Raw genomic sequence first — 20835 nt, forward strand, 5'->3', positions numbered from 1 at the left:
ATGCTCTAAAAAAAGATTCAATAAATCCTACAGTTACAGTCTTCAAATTTTCAAAGTACCCCTTGGGTTCTTTTTAATCTGTGGTGGTTATTTGAATATAGTACCTTTCCCTCAAAATTGGTTCCCCTTCCTGTCTTATTTGTGACATGGTTATCACCACTCTGTCACTGTTCTCTTCTAAGACTCCAAGTCCTACTGATTCTTCAAATTCTCTTCATTTTCTTACATCTCCATTGCTGCAGTGCTAGTTCAAGTTATCACTTTGTGTACTAAAAAAATCTAACTAAGCTCTACTTTCCCTCCCCCTTCATGTACAAAACACTGCTAGATTAACCTACTCAAAAATTTGGGGTTGTTTCTTGAGAACTAAAGAATAAAGGGGGGAGCCTCAAACTTACTTCTAAGATCCTTCCCTATTTGACCATTCTAGTCTTTTACACGTCATTCCAATCTTTGCCTCTAACTACAATTGCTCAATTTAATCAATCCCTAAAGCAAAATTAGTCTGATTGTTTCCTGAAAAAGTTTTGCTCTTCTACTTGTTCCCACACCCAATCACTGATCCAACAGATCTTTTTTTTTTTAATTAGACAGAGCGCGCGGGGAGCAGCAGAAGGAGAGGGAGAAGCAGGCTCCCTGCTGAGCAGGGAGCCCAATGCAGGGCTCAATCCCAGGACCCCAGGATCATGACCCAAGCGGAAGGCAGACACCTAACTAACTAAGCCACGCAGGTGCCCCAATATATCTACTCCTAAAATTATGCAGAATTTGCATCATATTTGGTTTCTCTCTTTCCCTTAATGCATGCCTTGGTCATTCTGTACTTGGACTGCTTTGGTCCTAAGACGCTGAATAAGGACTCCCCCCGCCCCTTAGAATTACTACAATCATTTCAATTTTGCCCACTCTATAACACTCAGAATTCTCTTTCTAAAATTCAATAATTAATCTCTGACACCTGATTTAAGCCTCTCCCCCTCCTAATATTTTGTTCTACACAATACCAAGTTACCTTTCAAAAACCAAGATACTGGATCATTCTCCTATTTTAAAACCTTCAATAATAATGATGATGGCTAGCATTGGTTAATTTAAGAGATAAGGTTAATATAACCTAGGAAATAAAGGAAATATATCGAATGCAAAGGACAGTCACAGTGTGCATACTAAAATGAACATATACACAATATAGACAAATGCCCTCTAAGTGGTAAAGGTGGATTCTTATATCAAGACTAACAGATTCAATAATCTCAAGAGACAATCATGTGCCAGGCCATCCACTGAGGTACATACTTTACATGGACTATCTCCATTAATCCTTCAAAAACCACATAATAATACTTTATTAATTCTATTTTACAGATGAGAACATTGAAGCTTGGTGATATCAAGTACCTTGTCCACAGTGAAAAGGTTATTAAGGTAACCTAGGATTCAAACCCAGGCAACTGGACTCCAAAGCCTCTTAATCATCCAGAGGCTATACTGCTTACTAGCTTAAGTTTCAGCTCAACTTAGTGTACAAAAAATGGTTTCCAACATCATCTCCTGCCACTCACAGTCAAGCAGTTACACACTACTGTCTCACATTTTCAAGTTTTTTTTTCAAACTCCACGTCTTTCTGCTGCTGTTTCCTCTATTCCAGTCCTACCTTCTATCTGGAAAAACTCTACTCATCCTTCAAGGCCCACCTCAAAACATAATCCTCTCATTGATGCTTTTTCTCCAAATAAGAGAGTTAACTCCTTCTTTACAGCTGCAACAGCACTTTGTACATACCTTGTTATATTATTTATTTGCAATAATGTCTCCCCCATTAGACTGCCAGCACTCCAAGAGAATCTTAACTTAATTATACTAATCCAATTCTGTATCTTCAATGCTTATTATGCTTTGGTACAAAGCAAGTACTCAATAAATGTTGCACAAATAAATGGTCCCAATCCTCTGCCTATTTAAATCCTACACTTCCTTCAAGGCCTCTTTCTTCCTTGTATAAACCCTTGTTAGACTGACCATTCCAGTCCAGAGACATCACTACCTCCTTTGAACTCAAGTCACTTATCTGGCAATTATTAATTGCACCCATCCTTATGACATATACAAATAACTTTTCATGAGTACTTATTTCTCCAAGGACCAAGACTATTCTTCATTTTTTTATACTTCTGTTGTCTCCCTACAGTTTTTAGCATACAGCACGCATTTCATAAATATTTGCTATTTGATTACTTTGATGTCCAAAATAAATTTTACATAACATCCAAGAATGCCCAACTATCTTCAGCTAATTTTATCTGTGTATAAATAAACATTTTTATGATAAAATGAAGTCATATGATTGGTACTGAAACATACTCCATTTAATAAAACAAGATTCTTTTCATCAAACTTTTCCTTACAACTCTTGCTAATTCATTCAATAACTCTGGAACCTAAAGCTTTTGCCTTACTACTAAGCAGCTATATTTCTTCCTTGGCATTTTTCTTCTAAGATGACTTGTTACCACAACGTTCTCTCTCCTTCCCTTCCTCCCTCCCTCCCTCCATCTCTTTCTGTCTCTGTCTCTCTCATACACACACACTCACAGACACTATTTTCTCTGTTCCTTTGCTTTCTCTAGGACACATGGTACTGAAGATTTTAGAATGCTTAACAATTTAATGGGGGTGGGAGGAAAAAGAAAAATCATTTTCAAGAGTTATCTTTTTAGATAGGTAAGTCCACAAAATACATTTAGTAAACAAAAATTAAAATTCAAGTTGCTTTAAAATATGATGAAATAGAACTAGCGAGAAATACTGAAGTAGCCATGTGACCCAAAGACCTATGTGGGTCATCTAGCAATCTGTAATGAAAATAAGCAATCCTAATAAAGCTATGTACTAGAAAATACTTGAGCCAAATGACCTCAGACTTAACACTCACACACACACACTTCAGCATTTTGGTTCAATCTGAAAGTCTGATAATTTAAGACATGAGGTTAATATAACCAAGGAAATAAAGAAAATATATTGAATACAAAGGAAAGTCACAGGGTGCATACTAAAATGAACATATACACAATACAGACAATGCCCTCTAAGTGATAAAGGTGGATTCTTATATCAAGACTAGCAGATTCAATAATCTCAAGAGACAACTGAGGTTTACAAATCTGGGACCTCATCTACACAGCAAAAAGTACATTTTTAAGATATCTGGAAATAAAAGGTAGGGTAGTATCTGGATAATTCAGGTTGAGTAAACTGGGCGGGGGCGGGGGAGGGGGAGGGGGAGGAGAGCAATATGCATAAACTCAGGGTTTTATGTTGTAATTACCCATACCAATTTTGCTGATGTAGCAGTAAGGCACTCATGCAGATACAATTAGCCGTTTTTCCTAGTTTGTTTCCATTTTCTTATTTCCAACTTATCTTAGCTGAAGAATAGAAAAATGCTTAACAGAAAATGGTTAAGAGGGCATACATCTCACCCAAACCACTGGGCTATAGCAACTTTCAAACAGAAGAATTTGACCTGAGCCAGCAGCAGCTGGAGTAGGCTCAGAAATGAAATTGCTGGGGAGCCTGGGTGGCTCTGCCTTCTGCTCAGGTCATGATCCTGGGGTCCTGGGATCAAGCCCAGCTTCAGGATTCCACGCTTGGCAGGGAATCTGCTCATCCTCTTCCTTCTGTCCCTACCCTCACCCCCAATGCTCTCTTGCTCTCTAATAAATAAAATTAAAAAAAAAAATTAAATTGCTTTAACTAGCCAGGAAACCTAATTGCCCATAATCAGCGATATGGAATCACCATTAATAATTTTAATAATTTCGGTGAAAAGCTATTTAAATTGATACATGAATCACCTACAGTATTCCAAGATCTCAAACTTCATATGAAGTGAACTTTAAGCACATGATATTAAATACAGAAAGATCTATAGCCCTTGCGATACTATCATGACCATAAAATATAGCCTTCCTGACTAAAAGTGTAAGAGTATAAAATTTAGAAACTATAAGGAAAAGGTTCAGGGAGTAGAAGACTACTTGTATTCAATGCCAACAATGGTCTCCATGATATTACTACTATGAAATGATACAGATGCAAAACTAGCACATACTAAACTTATTAGAAATCTGGATTTTAACAAATTGAACTAGCACTGTGGCCATATATGTTCTGACAAGGGTGTTCTCTATCATCAAATATAACATTATGGTACAATTATTGAAAGAAGGCAGGCAAGAAGCCTGAAGATGAAATCTCCAAAAGTGGATTTCTGTATGAAAGGTGAATTTCCCAGTAATTTCTGCGAAGGCCAGAGCGGAGACTCCATGAGCAGTGCAAACCAGTCTGTTGCCACCATCTCTAAACATGTGATCCATATCAGGCATTCCAGCTGCTAACAAATTCCATAAAGAAATGAAAGTTGTTTTGGTGAAGAATATGCTACTAAGCACATGAGATCTTATACCTATGAGCTCTATATAACTATAATTTTCTACACCAACAAGCTCCTTTCCTATTTAATCAAATGACTTTTATTCCAAATCAGTAACTTGCAAATGTGACCATCCTGGATTCACAACTCACCCCTAAGGAATATGCCTTTATGTTTGGAATCTTATTTTTACTGTTATTAAAGCAGTACAGTAGAGGAAAACATTATCATATGTATGACAAAAAAACAGTAAGATTCACAAGCATAAGGATAGCACAAACTCACTGCTCGGGAATGTGACTGGTTGTCCTAACTAATAGTACAGTGAAGAGTGCCCAGGGGAATGGACAAACAACACAGATACATAGTCAGAAAATGAAGCAGCAGCCCATGTCTCTGTTCCCAACCCCCACAAAACTCCAGGATTTCATGTTAGGACAACCAATCTGAACTACCAATCTTTTTTTTTTCTTCTTCTCTTTTTATAAAGATTTCTCGGGACAAGAATGCCATAAACCCTTTATTCAGCTCATTCCAATGCCTGGCCCAACTGGATATACTACTAACTTTTTAAAAATTGTCTACACAAGCCTGGATATAAATCAGTGTTATTATTAAAGAAGGCTCAAATTGAAAAATTAAAATTAAAAAAAAACCACAGAGGATAAAGGTTTTCTTGTTTTTAAATATTTTAATGGAAACATGTCTGGCCAAATTTCAAAAACTGGACTACCAATGTTTAATAAACATTGTGCCAGTATATTTGAGAAGCTGAATGAAAATAAGTAAGTAAAAGAAGTATCTAGCCTTCCAAAATAAACGTAACACAACAAAGAAAACTTTATTCTAAAATGATGTTAATTTATGACCAAGCTACACAGTAAAGAAAAATCACTTCAGATTGTTTTTCACCTCCCCATTGGTGTTTGAAGTTGATGGGCTCTCCCAGAGAGCATGGAAATCTTAAGCAACAGTCAATTTGCCTCAATATCTCTATTTTAAATTAATCTGCTTATCTGTTGTCGGTAAATATACATAAATTCTGCCCCAGCTGAGAAATATTTAATTTTTTCTTCTATGGGTGTTTGTTCGCAAGGTGAGGGATAACCCCTTTTGGTCTTTATGTTGACCGGTTTTCTAAATAAATGCTTCTTCCTATCCACAAGGCGCTTTTTTTCCTTTTATGCTGCCTTTTCTCCATCTATTCTGCACTTAAAGCCGGGGCCCCCAAATGCCGCTTCGTCTCTTCACCCTTGTCCAATCCCACACGGTTCCCCCAGTTTCCGCGTGGAGTGACACCTGAGGGCCAAGCGCGAACCCCTGCGGCTGGCGCTAACGAGGCGCGAATCGGGCTGACGGCTGTCACTGGGGAGCAGGCGTGGGCCAAAGCCGAGGTGATTTCTGACTGCTCATCGCCCGGCCCCGCGTGGCTGAAGGTCTCCAAGCCCCTCGGTCCGCCCAGGCAAGCCAGGCGTGCAGCTGTCGCGGGGCAGGAAGCTACTCGCGGCCTCTGGGACGCTTTGACAGGCCCAGAAGAAAAAGAAAAGGGCTCACTGCGGCTAGGAGACTCACCCCTACGGCTAGGAGACCTCAAGAGCGAAACGCCCGCCTCGGGCCTGAAGGCAGGCGAGAGACGGCAGAGCCGCCGCTACCGACTCAGCCCAGCCCAGCAGGGGCCCGCCCAGGGGCCACTCCCCAAGGGAGGCAGCCAGTCACTCGCCCGCCCTTCCGGGCCCGCTCCGGAGGGGACGGTCTCCCGCCCGCCCTCACACACAGCTCTTCAGGCCAGGCCCCCAGGGCTTCGTCCACCTCTCACCTTTGACGACGCGGTCAGCCCCGGGAGGGGGCGGCGGGGGCGGGGGTGGGGGCGGTGCAGCCCGGGCCGGCTCCGGGGCGGCCATGCTGGGCCCGGGGCTCGGCTAGGCGCTGGGCCGGGCGGGGCTGGGGGCGGGGGCGGCGGCTACCAGAGCCAAGCGGCGGCGCCGCCGGGGAACATGGCGGACCCTCTTTCCCTACAGAGGGGCTAAGACCGGCATGCACCGCGCTTTGCGGGGGTGGGGGCGGGGCAGACTCTAGGGACCTGGGCAAAATTACTGAGGCTGGGAGAGAAACAGGCCAAGGGATCAGGTTAAAATTCTGGGCCCGCAGAAACAATAGAGAGTGGAGAGGGAGGGCTATCTATTGCTAGTAGCGGCAGTGAATGAGTGCGAGGAAACATGACACTGGTTCTCATGGAGCTCCCGGTACGATGGGGAGACTTAAACCTCATAATATACTAATAGAGGGGCGCGTGGGTGGCTCAGTCGTTAAGCGTCTGCCTTCGGCTCAGGTCATGATTCCAGGTCCTGGGATCAAGCCCCGCATCCCTGCTCGGAGAGAAGCCTCCTTCTCCCTCTCCCACTCCCACTGCTTGTATTCCCTCTTTCGTTGTGTCTCTCTCTGTCAAATAAATAAATAAAATCTTTAAAAATTAAAAAAAAGAATATACTAATAGAGAAAAAAATGTATAACAATTTGGCTACCAAATCTGGGTACTTTGGTAACGGCAGGAAAATAGACGAGGCATTGTAGGTTCTGGAGAGAAGTAACTGTTCAAAATGGAGTTTGAGAAGCTGGCCCTTATGTTTAGAGCCTGTAACTGTCAAGAGTCTGAAGGTACAGGGTTAAAACAGGTAGAGCAGAATAGGCTCCAAGGCTTAGGAATCAAAGCAGCTAAGGGGAAAGGAAGGGATGACACCAAGAGATGTTCAAAGTCTACAGAATTCACCTGAAAAAGACAAAGCCTCCCTCTCATCCATTCAGAAAGTGAGAGATTTAGAAGGCAGAGGAGTATATAGAGAATTGGAAATTGGAAATTAGTTTCTCATAAGAGATACTACGTATAGTACCTCTGTGCACATACAGAATCTGAGCCCAGGTGACTTATGGAAACTTTATAGGGACGGACCTTCATGGGAAAGGGGATAGTGGCACAAGGACTGATTGTTCAATCAATAATTATTAGAAGGTGTGTGTATGACAGTAAGAGATATACTGAATCATGGACAGAGACCAGTGTATCCACTAAGTTCTATGTCTTGATGGCACAGGATCTAAGTGGGGGTAGAAATTTGGGCCCATCCTCCTGCCGAATACTCAATGTGCTCAGAATCTGTTCATAATGGATGATGTTAATTAGGTAAGCAGTGGTCCAAAGGTCTCAAAGAACACCTTTGGGACTCTTCTGTCAATCTCAATGATTTGAGACCTGGGGAAAAAGAGGAAATTGTCCAAAGGGTATTCTTTGCAAAGGGAGCCCACAAAACATCTTTTAGAGGGAGAATTTGGGAGTGAGGCAGAGGTGAAAATGGATCTTTCTGAGCAATAATTGTTCCACTTCACTGTCAACAACCATGTGCTTCAAAGATTTGAGGACCACCAGTGTAAGTGCAGAAATTCCACAAGGAAGGCAAGGGGAGGGGCAGCCATGGGAACAAGGAAGGGATAGGAGGCACATCACAAACTCGTAGACGGAGGGCACCAAGAGTACATAGATCAGGAGTGAGTTTCTAAGAGGGTCTGACTCGCAAGAAAATCACCCTAAGGAGGAAAGGAGGAAGGATGTAATATAGTGAGTGCCTCTGAGCAGGAAAGGAATAAGAAATATACTAGGCAGCAGTAATAACAAGGAAAGTCATTCCACTTTAGGGGCCCATTGATTCCTACCTTCAGTATATATCCTTCAACTATTCTTAAACTATTTAGCTCCTCACCTTCACTCAAAAGCCATACACACACACAAACACACACACACACACACACACACATACATGTATGTTTGTGCCATGGCTCTTTCTTTGGGAGCCCCAGGCCGCTGGGAATTGGTATTTTTTTGCTTATCCAGGTCTTCCCCCCCGACCCCCAACATAAAAGAGCAAGAGCATACAAAAGGCATTAGACAATTAAATGACAAGGAATTAAATACAACTATCTTAAAGATTTATTAATGAAAAATACTTTACAAAAACAGTATGTTTGGCCCTAAAATAGTTTCGCTGACTCTGAGGGTTTACAACAGTGACTGAGCAAGTGGCAGTAATGGCTCTGCTGCTGAGGACAGGAAGGTGTGTTAGTGTGCCTGACTCCATCTGTTCAGAAGGACAAATGTTATGTTGGCAGCTCTGCATTCTAGGCCAAAGGTTTGGGGGCACAGGGAAGGCTCACAGTCCATAATACCTGGGCAGGTAGGCTGCCCTGAATGATATGGTCAGGACCATGACCACACAGCTACATGCTCCTCCAAGGATGGGGTACTGGGGAAGACGGAAGGTCAGGTAATAAGGATATGTTGGTAAAACAAAGAACAGAAGTTGGCAGTATTGTAGGGAACAGAGGATGAAGGCTCAGGTGCAGGTGGGGGCATAAAGGATCCAGGAATAAAATGGTGACCCTAAGATCCTAAAGAATGACTAGTGTCCAGGGTAATATGGATTCATCTTTAAAGTGGCTCAAATAAAGCCCTAAACAGCAGTTGCTTCCTTTTGCCAGTTGAATGGAAATTGGAATTTCAAATATTCCTCTCTAGGAGCCAGGTCCTGTTAGGGGTTCCAGGTACCCCTAGAAGAAACTGCCGACTCTATGTTGAGATGAGACTAGCACAACCCTGGCACGGATGCAGGGTGCTAACTCCTCCACAGTACAGTTTAATGGAGAAAGCTGTGGCTCCGGGAAAGGAAAGGGGTGACCCTTACCACCTATTGTGCTGCAGGGCTCTTGCCCTTATCTGCTCTCTTCCAGGAGCATCTGCTAGAACAAACAAAAACTCCTCTCTCCCTGTCCTCCTATGCCCAGATTGTGGGACATATCTGGTTTGCCTCCAGTCATCATCTGGGGGCATATCTACTCTTCGAGGACCAGAGCCTCGAGACCCAGGAACAGGACCCAAATTCCAAGCTGACCTCAGGGGTACATGAAGACTGCTTGATGGTGGAGACACAGGGTAAACAATGGGAGGGTGGGAGGAAGAATGGAAAAGATCACCCCAGGACTGAGCATGAGGAACCTGAAGGCCCTGGCGCCTTTCTGGTAGTGTGGCAGTGTGTGTCGGCTGAGGCTTGCATCCTGGAATACTCAGGAATCTGGCTCCAGTATGCTGGCTGGTCTCTGACCATGGCCCCCAAGAGGCATCTGTTCTGGAATGATGGGGGAGACTCTGGTAGTTCAGAGTTCTTCCTGTGTACTTGATCCCCTGGCAAGTTTCACTCCTGTCACACATAGCCAGAAACTGCTGGACACTCCTCGAAGTTCCTGGGAAGAGAAAAAGAAACCCAAAGATTAAGCATCTTCGGTAAACCATTCTCCTTCCCAAAGGACTATTCCTGACTGTTCCTCTCAACTCCCCATAGCCATAAGAGCATACACATAAGGGAAAGAAGAAGCCTAGTTTTGCTTTTAATTTCATTTTTAGAAATTCTTAATATACATCAAAATCAAGTCTCTTACCTCCAACCTGGGCAAATGTTGCCATACTTCACTCTACTATAATTCTTCCTCCACACCCTCCCCACAAATGGCTCCCCAATATTACAAATATATATTCTCACTGTAACAACTCTACTCCTAGAGCCACCACTCCAAAACATCACTCTGCTTTTCTTAATATGGTACTTTCACTCCAGTTAATCTGTTTCTGCTTACATTCTTGCTCAGTCCCTGAGATCTCTGTTTTTGTTCACACTACTCCTACCACATACACAGTATGGAATGCCTTTTCTATACATTAATTCCCCTTTACTTAAAATAAACAAAATACATAATTTTAAGAAGTCACTTCTATTTTTTTTTAAGTAGGCTCCACGCCCAGCATGGAGCCCACTACAGGGCTTGAACTCATAACCCCGAGATCAAGACCTGAGCCGAAATCAAGAGTTGGATGCCCAACTGCCTGAGCCACCCAGGCACCCCGCAAAATAAAAAAATCACTTCTTAAAAATACTTTCCATTCTTTATTTTATAACCCATCAACATCTGCAGTATATTCTTGTATGTATGTATATTCTGATTATTGCAGCTCTGAGCTCTTTAAGAACAGAGAGCTGCCTTCTTTCTCCCCTATGTTCACTATAGCATTTAGTGCAGAATAGGCTGCCCCTAACAACTGGAACGGATGCCCCTAACAGCTGCCAAAGGGGATGGCTACCTGGCTGCTCCACTGAGTAATAGGAAGTTCATCTACCCAGAAGGCCTGCTTATCTAAACCTCCCTAAAATGTGGACACATATCAATAATACTACTCTCACCTTCTGTTCTAGAACCACAACCACACCCTGCCCTAGGGCATTTATATCTGTAAGCCAAGGTTTCTCAATCTCAACACTACTGATACTTTGAGCTGATACTACTTTTTTGGGGGGGGGGTGGAGGGAGGATCATGTAGGTAAACTGCCCTGTGTATTGTAGGATGTTTAGCAGCATCCCTGACTTCCACTCACTAGATGCCAGTAGTACCTTCCCTTTCCCATTGAGAATCCCTGCTCTAAGTAGACTCGGCCTCTTCATGAGGAAGAAAAGTAGCAAATCCTATGGAGGGTGAAAGAAAGCCAGAAGGATGCTATCCACCTTCCCCAAGATTGTCTGGGTTTGTATACTGGCACAGGTAGTCCATACACAGGGTCTCTCCAGGAGGAGAATTTGGGAGGATCCTAAAGACTGGGTATTAACTTCCCTTGGTCGCTTAAAAGCTTATCTTATTGTGATAGACCCTGTTCATTCTACTGGGTAGTTAGACTAAGGATCAAGACCAGTCAACCATATTAACCAAGTAATGATTCAATCACAATTCATCTTGACCAATATTTGATCTTAAAGTGGTAATTCATATCCCTTCACTACCTACCTTGGGACTCCACCCCCCCATAGGTGTACTGATTTGATCTTTCTAGGTTGTCTCTGGGAAGGTACCACATTATGGCACATGATAATTAGGTCTGGGGAGAGTTACCTGGGGTTCTATGGGGCTCCCCTGCCATGCTGGGCATCAAGGCATCTGGGGACAGGAACTGTGGTTGGGGTGGGTACAGTTGGGGACCAAGGAGAAACACAGGAGGATCATGGATGACAGGGAGGGAAGAGGAGCTGGAACAACGGTGCCCGGTTTCCAAAGGCTTTTTCCTCGCATTTGATGCATCCTTATAGTGAGACAAGACAAAAAAACATAAAGATGAGGATTAACACACAGCCGGATATGGTTGGGTAAACACAGTGAGGCAAGCAGGGAGAGATGGAGGGGACTGGAGTACCAATATGCCTAGTTCTGTAGAGGGACTCAATTTACTCAGTCACTTTTTCCATCAGCCCCGCTAGGACCATCCTGAGGCCACTACGAACTGGAGACATGGAACTGCAGATCCTCTTCCTTTAACCTGTCTCTCTCATAGCCCTCATCTTCCCAACCCTACCATCTAGGTCTTTGGCAAACTCTTTAATGCTAACAGTAGAATCAGGTTGAGATAGAAATGTAAAAATAGAGAAATAAGAAAGAGAAAAAAAATTGGAAAGCCCAAGAGACTGAAAAAGAAAACTCTGTACACTCTCTAAATACTGGGAACGAAAAATGTATCTCCCTAAATGTACAATCAAGAACTCTACTACTCCACCTTCTCCCCTGTCAATGCTACACTCCAGTCTCCTCTTTTGCCAGAGTTTGTAACCACTGATGCTTGTGTCCTGTTCTGTACTCCACTTGTCATTCACTTTTGTGGCAAAGTCTCAGAAATATCCCCTTTAACATCTAAAACACTAATATGTCCAAGATCAAACCAACATCCTTCCAAATTCCACCTCCTGGTACCACATTTTCCTAAGTCACCTAGATTCAAATGTTGACATTGCCCTTACTTTTGCACTTCTCATCCATGATTCCATTAGTTGCCTTTGTCAAGAAATATCATTTCTACCTATAGGTTTCATATTTAAGCTCAAGTGGACCACTGCAACAGCCTCCAATCTGATCTTCCTATCTCCAGGCCTGCTACTTCCTTATTGTGGCCTGCAAGTTGCTATGTGATAGCAATGCTGATCTTTCTCACTTTATCTCTACCATTCCTATGCCTTTTTCACTATAATTTTCTTAATGTTCCTCAAACACACCAAGCTCATTCCAACTCAGGGCCTTTTCACTTACTACTCTATCCAAAATAGCCCTGAGAATAACCACTATTACCTCTTTACTCTTTTTCCCCTTGCTTTGTTCTATTCTTCTCGATCACACATTGTTTGGGGTTCACTTGTTTATTGTCCTTTTCTCCTGGTAGAATAATTTTTTTTACTCCAGTATTCGCAGCACCCTCAACAGGACCTGGAACATTACAGGCATCTAATAAATAATAAATTAAATAAAACAATCTATATACCAGTATGTTTTATTTCCTAACTAGGCTGTAAGCTATTCAAGGGCAGAATTTGTGTTATTTCATCAGTGTATGCTCATAGCACCTACCACAGCACGGTACATAATAGGCATTTGCCATACAGCCTAAGGACCAGGTGCCAATCCTCTCAGTACGGGACACAGCCAACTATTCCTTCCTTCTGCACAGAAGACAGTGATGCCACATTTTCCTGGTTTCCCTTTTATCTCTCTGGTCCTCACTCCTTTTAAGGGTTTTTCAGATGAACCACTTAAATATGATATTCATCAAGGATATATCCTGTCCGCTCTCCTCTTTTCACAATACTCTTCCTCTTTTCAATGGCTATGACTCTTGAATCTTGATTTCAAGCTTTACATATCACATCCAAAGGCCTACCAGATATCACAAGCATAATATATCCAAAATTATACATATCTTTTCCCTCAAATACATCATTATCAACCCAAGAATTATGGGTCCTTGATTCTCCTCTCCCCATATCCAATCAGGCACCAAGTCCCAATGACTTTTACTTCCTCTTTGGCTCTCCAACATGTCCATTTCTCTTTATCCTCCCAAACTCCGTACTGTGGCTCATGATACGACTCTTGTTTATATTCTTCCCAGTCTCATTTGTCAACACTGTCCTTCCCTCACCAGAATCTAATCCTGCCATACCAAATGAGCTGCTTTTGATTCAGTGAGTATCTGCTTCATGTTCCTTTACTGGCCGTATTTGTTTTACTTCCTTCAGGAAGCCTTCCCTGATCTCTCAAATCTGGTTAGATGTCCCTTCTATTATGCTTCCATAGCATTAAATCCTATCATAGTAAGTCTTTCTTTATCTGTCTCCCCAGGTAGACTGTAAAGGCCATGACAGCAGGGACTACATCTAGCTCACTCACCATTGTATACCCAGCACCTAGCACAATACCTAGAACATATGCCCAATAAGCATTTGTTTAAAAAAATGAATCAGTGAATAAATGAATGATATAGAAGTCAGGAGAAAGGAAGCCAACTCCTTAGAAAAATAACAATTTGCCATTAAATTCACTAACAGTACATAAGAACAAATGCTACGTAAAAACGATCACTTTTCCCAAAAAGAATAGCAAACTGTTTATAGAGTTGTTTAGGAAATTTTGAACAATAAATTGGAAAAAATGACTGTTGTTTGGGAGGGAAACTGGATCTGAAGTACTAGCAGGACAGAGACTTAGTTTTCACTGTATATCCTTTATACCTTTTAATTTTTATATCATGTATTTAAAACTGGTTTTTAAATTTTTTTTGAACTGACCTGGTGAACAAGCTTTAATGCACTGGAGCTTTGCATCCTGACCTCCATTGTAATCAAAACTCAACTTGCCTTAGGCAAGTGTATGAAATTCTCAAAAGGATAATTTATAAACCCAGCCACTGAAAATATTTGAGTTATTGATTTCTGCTAACTTCGGCGTCCCTGTCCCTTTCACCTACAGATCACTGCATTGATTCCAGATGAAAAGCCTCAAGGAGGAAGATTTTAAATCATTTTCCTTTTCTTGCTAATGCACATGCTTCATTTTAGCATGAAAGCATACTGGACCCCATTCAATCTTATACTGGAGTGGGGAGGAAAAGGTAAAAACAATACCCCATCCCATGTCTTCCCTTCTTCCCTTGATTAGTGCAATGGGTTTTGACCCAATCAGCAGCTATTGCTTTTGAGACTCAAGGCTACTAGGCTACTAGGACTCTTCTCACCCTAGGGAACCCTATAATATACCTTCCAGAACTGCTACAGGGAAGGGGAATTCCTCTGGACTCCAACAAAATGTGTGTCAATAAAGTAATGACTATGTGTCATCATTTTTGCTGAGTGCACATGGCTTTCCCCTAAATTACAACTTTTAGTTTCCCCTGCCCCTCCACCTACACTGTATTTTTATCTTAGCAAAAGAAAGAGGGTGCTCTGAATGGATACAGCCTGATTCTACTTACAACACTGTGGGAGGAGACTGGAGTCTCGTCCCTCTCTGAGACAACGGTGCCACTGAGTCTGTGTGAGATGCAGTCAAAGTTCTCTGCACCGCACCGATCATCCTCCCCATATTCCCTCCTGGGGCCTTGGCAAGGTGCAGCCTTCAAACACACAGACACACACAGGCAGACACAAAACACCAGACCTATGGTTTTCCCACAGACCCTGTCCCCAGGGGTATGGGAGAAAATAGGGTAAGACCTCACTACCAGAGACCTGAATTAGATGTATTTGAAAAAGTAGTGGCCATGTGGCAATCTCTGCTCAATCACAGACCTTGTTCTCTTCCAACAGCCCCACGTTACCATGCTCCTGCCTTACCACCAATCCTAGCACTCATATCTTTCCACACTTCCTTTCCCAATGCACCACCCCATGCCAGCACTGTAGGACCTGAGGCTGCTACCTGAGAAGCAGGCACTGTGCTGGCTTCATGGAGACTGTGCTCCATTTCTGCTGTTGGGGTCTTTGAGAGACCAAGGCCAGGGGCTGAGTGCAACCTCCTCCCCACACCATCTGCAGAGCCTGAGGAGGAAAACATAAATACAAGTTGAAGCCATCTCTTCTCCTGGAGCCTAACTTCAGCCTGTCAGCAAAAAAACAAAACAAAAACAAACAAAAACTCAGGAGTTCTTTTCACGAAATAACAAATATGTATCCCTAAAATGAATGGAGATGTGCTCCTATAATGTAGAAACAGGAGTTTCAGAATATGGGTAGTTTCCTATAGGTCAACAAGGGTCTCAGAACACAGGCTTTGAAGAACCTGTACAGAAGGGGCTCTGTGGAAAGACTGCTGAATGTTCCCATCTTGCCTCATTTCAATTTTTTAAACACAATCAGCTTTGCTTCTGTCAGACTTGCGCCCAAGACTTACAATACATACATACAGAGGAAACTGTCCAACGTAGTTGTTCTCTAGAGTGTCTGTGATGACAAAGGGAACATTATCTTCAGTCTACTTAGGAATTGAAGTGAATATAGTAATCGTCTATCAAGCCTCCTCATCTTATGTAACAGGAAAATGAGTTCCAGGGTTTGAAACGTAGTAAGTAGATTAATCAGAATTAAAATTCAAGTCTCTTGATTTCACTTCCTATTACTATGGGCAGGAACTCTTCAACAATATTTTGTATGTGTAACGCTCTTTTATTTCCCCATTAGCTTCTCTCAATCACTAACTGCTTAAATTCTAAACAATCACTAAAGCTTATCTCTTCCTCAAAATCTTGCTAGATTATTAAGAACTGCTGCAAACTGGATATGTGACTCCCAAGGGGCTTGCCCCAATACAACTAATTAAGCCTTCCATTCTGAAAATGCACATGCCCTTGACCTACATTTAATGTATATGTTTATCACCAATTCACGTCTTGATTTGATAATTTGATTGTAATACATGTATCTGGCTAAAGGAAGATATTGCTGATACCAAGCTAAAATATTATTTTTAGTATTTCCTGGTACAGAGGTTCTAATACCACCTCAGATTCATCTAGGAGCTTTAAAAATACAGATTCCTCTATCTCTCCACAGCCCTGCTGAATCAGAATCTTTGTGGTGAGCCTGGGAATATTTATTTTTAAAAGACTTCCCTGAGGGGCACCTGGCTGGCTCAGTCAGTGAAGCATTTGACTCTTGATCTCCAGGTTAGGGGTTGGGTGTAGAGATTATTTAAAAATAAAATCTTTAAAAATAAATAAAACAGGGGTGCCTTAGTGGCTCAGTCATTAAGCGTCTGCCTTGGTCTCGGGTCATGGTCCCAGGGTCCTGGGATCGAGCCCCACATCAGGCTCTCTGCTCGGCGGGAAGCCTGCTTCTCCCTCTCCCACTCCCCCTGCTTGTGTTCCCTCTCTCACTGTGTCTCTCTCTGTCAAATAAATAAATAAAATCTTTAAAAAAATAAAAATTAAAAAAAAAAAACAAAAGGCTTCCCTGAAAAGTATAGGAGAACATCCTCAAACATTGTTGAAGGAAGTTTGAAATGTTATAGTCGTCCAAAAAAAGGCTGTTTAGAAATATCCATTAAAATTGAAAATATGGGGACGCCTGGGTGGCTCAGTTGGTTAAGCGACTGCCTTCGGCTCAGGTCATGATCCTGGAATCCCAGGATCGAGTCCCACATCGGACTCCCTGCTCAGCAAGGAGTTTGCTTCTCCCTCTGACCCTCTTCCCTCTCATGCTTTCTATCTCTCATTCTCTCTCTCTCAAATAAATAAATAAAATCTTAAAAAAAATAAAATTGAAAATATGATTTACCCTTTTATCCAACAATTCTACTCCTAGGAATAAGAAACAAAAATACCAGTTTACTGAGGCATTATTTGTAGTGGCCAAAAAACTATAAATAAAGTAATGCCCATCTATAGCAGAATGACTAAATACACTAAGGTATCTACACTATCAAATATGCCCAGCCACTCACTAAAAAGAATGAACTGAGTTAAACTAGATGACTTGGAGGGATTTTCATGAAGGATTGTTAAGTTAAAAGGAAAAAAAAGTCTGTAATACTATCATGAGGCAAAAAACCCCACTGTATATGTAGGTCTACATAGGATTATATGAACAGACAAATACAGAAATATGCACATTAGATTATTACCTAGAAGGTGGAGGATAAAAGGTAGGAATTTATGTAAGAGGAGGAAAGATAAGTAAGAAAATGTCTACAAAAACAGCATGTATGTTGTCATCCCATTTATATAAAATTATTTGTTTTTTAAAAAGCCACTCCTTGGGTGACTATGATAGGCAGCCAGATTTAAGAATTACAGCTGTAATGGTTAGAATGTGGTGTTCTTCTAATAAAGTCTGATTACTAGACAAGGAGGTGGCTGCTGGAAACTCCTGAAGGGAATAGACTGATTCTTTTAAAGATATTTCAGCAGAGGTGAAGGTGGCTACCTGTAAGGAGTACTGTTGAGGGGATATATGGATTTGATAGAAGATAGAGTTAACATGATGTCTACTCATGGATCAACAATAACAAGAAGAAAGACTACCAGATATCACGCACTTCCTGATATAAGAAATACAAAGTAGGGACACGGGGGTGGCTCAAGTGGGTTAAGCAAGCGTCTGACTCTTGATTGCAGCTCTGGTCATGCTCTCAGAATCCTGAGATCAAGCCCCCGTGTCCAGTTCCCTGCTCAGCAGGGAATCTGCTTGAGATTCTGTCTCCCTCTCCCTCGACCCCTGCCCCCTGCTCACACGTGCACACACACACTCTCTCTCAAATAAATAAATCTTAAGAAAAAAAGAAATACAAAGTACTACCTCTATAATATTCTTATTAAAAACAAGAACAAAAACTGAAGGTTGCCTGGCTGGTTCAACTGGAGATGTGCAGAACTCTTGATCTTGGGGTAGTGAGTTCAAGCCCTACTTTGGGTGTAGAGATCACTTAAATAAATAAAACTTAAAAAAAAATTGAACCCGACTTTAATCAAGCCTCTAGCCCTAACTACCAGATTACAAAAAACGGGCAGAAGAACATGTTTTAAAAAAGAAAAAATTACTAGAATATAATCAGTAAAATCTAGGATGTGGATTTGACAAATGACCAAATTTCTTCCATAAATAAGTGCTAAGGGGAAAAAAAAACCCGGAATTTTACAGGCTAAAAAAAGCCTTGAAACAAATCAACAAAATGCAATGTGTAGATCTTGTTTGAATCCTAATTTGAAATAAACCAACTGTGAAAAGACATTTATGGGGTAATTGAAAAAACGGGAATACTGGCTAGTTACTGTATTAAAAATTATTGTTAATTTTTTAGGTATAATAATATTATAGTTTTGCCTTTTAAAAAAAGAGTCTGTATTTCTCAGAGATACATTCCAAATTGTTTATGGATGAAATAATATAATGTCTGGGATTTGCTTTAAAATAATCCAGTAGAGGGGTACCTGGCTGACTCAGTAAGTGGAGTTTGCAACTCTTGATCTCAGGGTTGTGAGTTTGAGACCTAAGTAGAGATTACTTAAGGAAATAAAAAAATAAATAAAATAAAACATTTATATATAAATAAATCAAACAGTACAATAATCCAGTAGGGAGGGGAAAGGTGGGGGGGGCGTCTATAGCTAAATCAGAATTGGCCATATGTTGATAATTGCTCAAGATAATCACTGTGGAAGCTAGTGATAAGTATTGGAGGGTTATTGTAACATTTACTCATTACTCTTGATTAGAATTGAAATTTTCTATAACAAAAAGTTATTTTTAAGATGATGTCTGCCTAACTTCAAAATTCTATGAAATTCAGAAATACAGGTCAAGGGCAACGTTTATATAACTCTTCAGAAACTATAATGTCAAAATTAGGGGCGCTTGGTGGCTCAGTCATTAAGCATCTGCCTTCAGCTCAGGTCATGATCCCAGGGTCCTGGGATCGAGACCCAAGTCAGACTCCCTGATTGGTGGGAAGCCTGCTTCTCCCTCTCCCACTCCCCCTGCTTGTGTTCCCGCTCTCGCTGTCTCTCTCTCTCTGTCAAATAAATAAATAAAATCTTTAAAAAAAAAGAAACTATAATGTCAAAATTAATCTGGTCACAAAACAACATATACCGTACAATTCCCTTATATCATATATCCCAAACAGGCAAAACTATAGACAAAATAGATTATAGGTTGCCTGGGGCTGGGGGAGACAGGGGTAGGGGGAAATGGGGAGTGACTACTAATTGGCAGCAGGTTTCTTTCTTTTTTTTTTTAAGATTTTATTAATTTATTTGACAGAGACACAGCGAAAGAGGGAACACAAGCAGAGGGAGTGGGAGAGGGAGAAGCAGGCTTCCCGCGGAGCAGGGAGCCCGATGTGGGGCTCGATCCCAGGACTCTGGGATCATGACCTGAGCCGAAGGCAGACGCTTAACGAATGAGCCACTCAGGCGCCCCAGGTAGTGGGTTTCTTTAAAGATTTTATTTATTTATTTTAGAGAGAGAGAGCATGTGTGGGTTGGGAGGGAGAGAGAGAATCTCAAGCAGATGCCACACGGAGCACAGAGCCCAACGTGGGCCTTGATCTCATGACCCTGAGATCATGACCTGAGCAAAATCAAGAGTGGAACATTTAACCAACTGAGACACCCAGGCACCCCATGGGGTGATGAAAACACTTTAAAACTGATTGTGGTGATGGATGGACAATTCTGTGAGTATACTTAAAAAACAGAATTATACATATTAAGTAGGTGAATTGTATGGTATGTAAATTATATATCAATAAAGCTTTTTTTTAAGTAATAAGTCAGAGAAAAACAAATACTACATGACATCACTTATATGTGGAATCTAAAAAGAGATAAATTCACTGAAACATAGAATGGTAATTGACAGCAGCTGGAGGGTGAGGGAAACCGGGAGGTGATAGTCAAAGGATATAATCTTCCAGTTATAAGCTGAATAAATCCTGGGGATCTAATATACAGGATTGTGACTGTAGTTAACAATATTGCATTATTTACCTGAAAGTTGCTAAGACAGTAGATCTTAAATGTTCTTACAAAAAAACTACAATTTATCCGTGGTGATGGTTGTATTAACTAACCTTGTGGCAATCATTTCAAATATATATGTGTCAAACCTTCACATTGTACACCTTAACCTTATACAATGTTATTTGTCAATTATATCAATAAAGCTGGGGGAAGAAAGTACCTTGGTACTTAAAAAATGCTTTACAATAAGATAAAGAGGGACTCCCCTAAAGATATATCCTATCATATACAGATCCTAATTGGCATTTCCCTTTATTATTTACTTCCTGATTTATTCCACCTGATCACTTCTTTATGTCAAAATAAAGTCTAGTTTGGTTTGACAAGGATTTTGAGGACTGACTCATCAGATGGATTTTTTTTAATTAATTTTTGTTCACTTAATATTAAGCAAAAAAGTAATGTTTGGTAGGTACTCTTTCCAAAATTGTTTTCAGAAGTATAATCTTCCTGAAGGCTAATTTACCAGTACATATCAA

The 20835-nt window shown here is 41.2% G+C and overlaps 2 protein-coding genes across 25 annotated transcripts in view; both read right to left on the reverse strand.

Moving 5' to 3' along the window:
- Positions 1-6405, reverse strand: part of PPP3CB (protein phosphatase 3 catalytic subunit beta) — a 53217-nt gene extending 46812 nt beyond the window's left edge. For 4 of the 8 annotated variants that reach the window (XM_027588652.2, XM_027588663.2, XM_027588627.2 and 1 more), the window contains exon 1: positions 6253-6405. In XM_027588652.2, the coding sequence (XP_027444453.1) occupies positions 6253-6337 (85 nt within the window). In that variant the 5' untranslated portion in view covers positions 6338-6405. Of the gene's footprint in view, positions 1-6008; positions 6118-6252 lie in introns of those variants that run through there. The other 4 variants (XM_027588672.2, XM_027588642.2, XM_027588637.2 and 1 more) reach the window with 2 other exon arrangements.
- A 1976-nt stretch (positions 6406-8381) lies between these two features.
- The window catches only part of USP54 (ubiquitin specific peptidase 54), a 119010-nt gene continuing 106556 nt past the window's right edge, over positions 8382-20835 (reverse strand). For 11 of the 17 annotated variants that reach the window (XM_027593460.2, XM_027593450.2, XM_027593495.2 and 8 more), the window contains 3 exons: positions 15259-15377; positions 11416-11602; positions 8383-9722 (listed from right to left, as the gene is read on the reverse strand). In XM_027593460.2, coding sequence (XP_027449261.1) covers positions 9163-9722; positions 11416-11602; positions 15259-15377 — 866 coding nt within the window. In that variant the 3' untranslated portion in view covers positions 8383-9162. Of the gene's footprint in view, positions 9723-11415; positions 11603-14812; positions 14954-15258; positions 15378-20835 lie in introns of all 17 variants that reach the window. The other 6 variants (XM_027593606.2, XM_027593595.1, XR_003519875.1 and 3 more) reach the window with 5 other exon arrangements.

Source organism: Zalophus californianus, chromosome 15, assembly GCF_009762305.2.
Source record: "Zalophus californianus isolate mZalCal1 chromosome 15, mZalCal1.pri.v2, whole genome shotgun sequence".
Classification (NCBI taxonomy): domain Eukaryota; kingdom Metazoa; phylum Chordata; class Mammalia; order Carnivora; family Otariidae; genus Zalophus; species Zalophus californianus.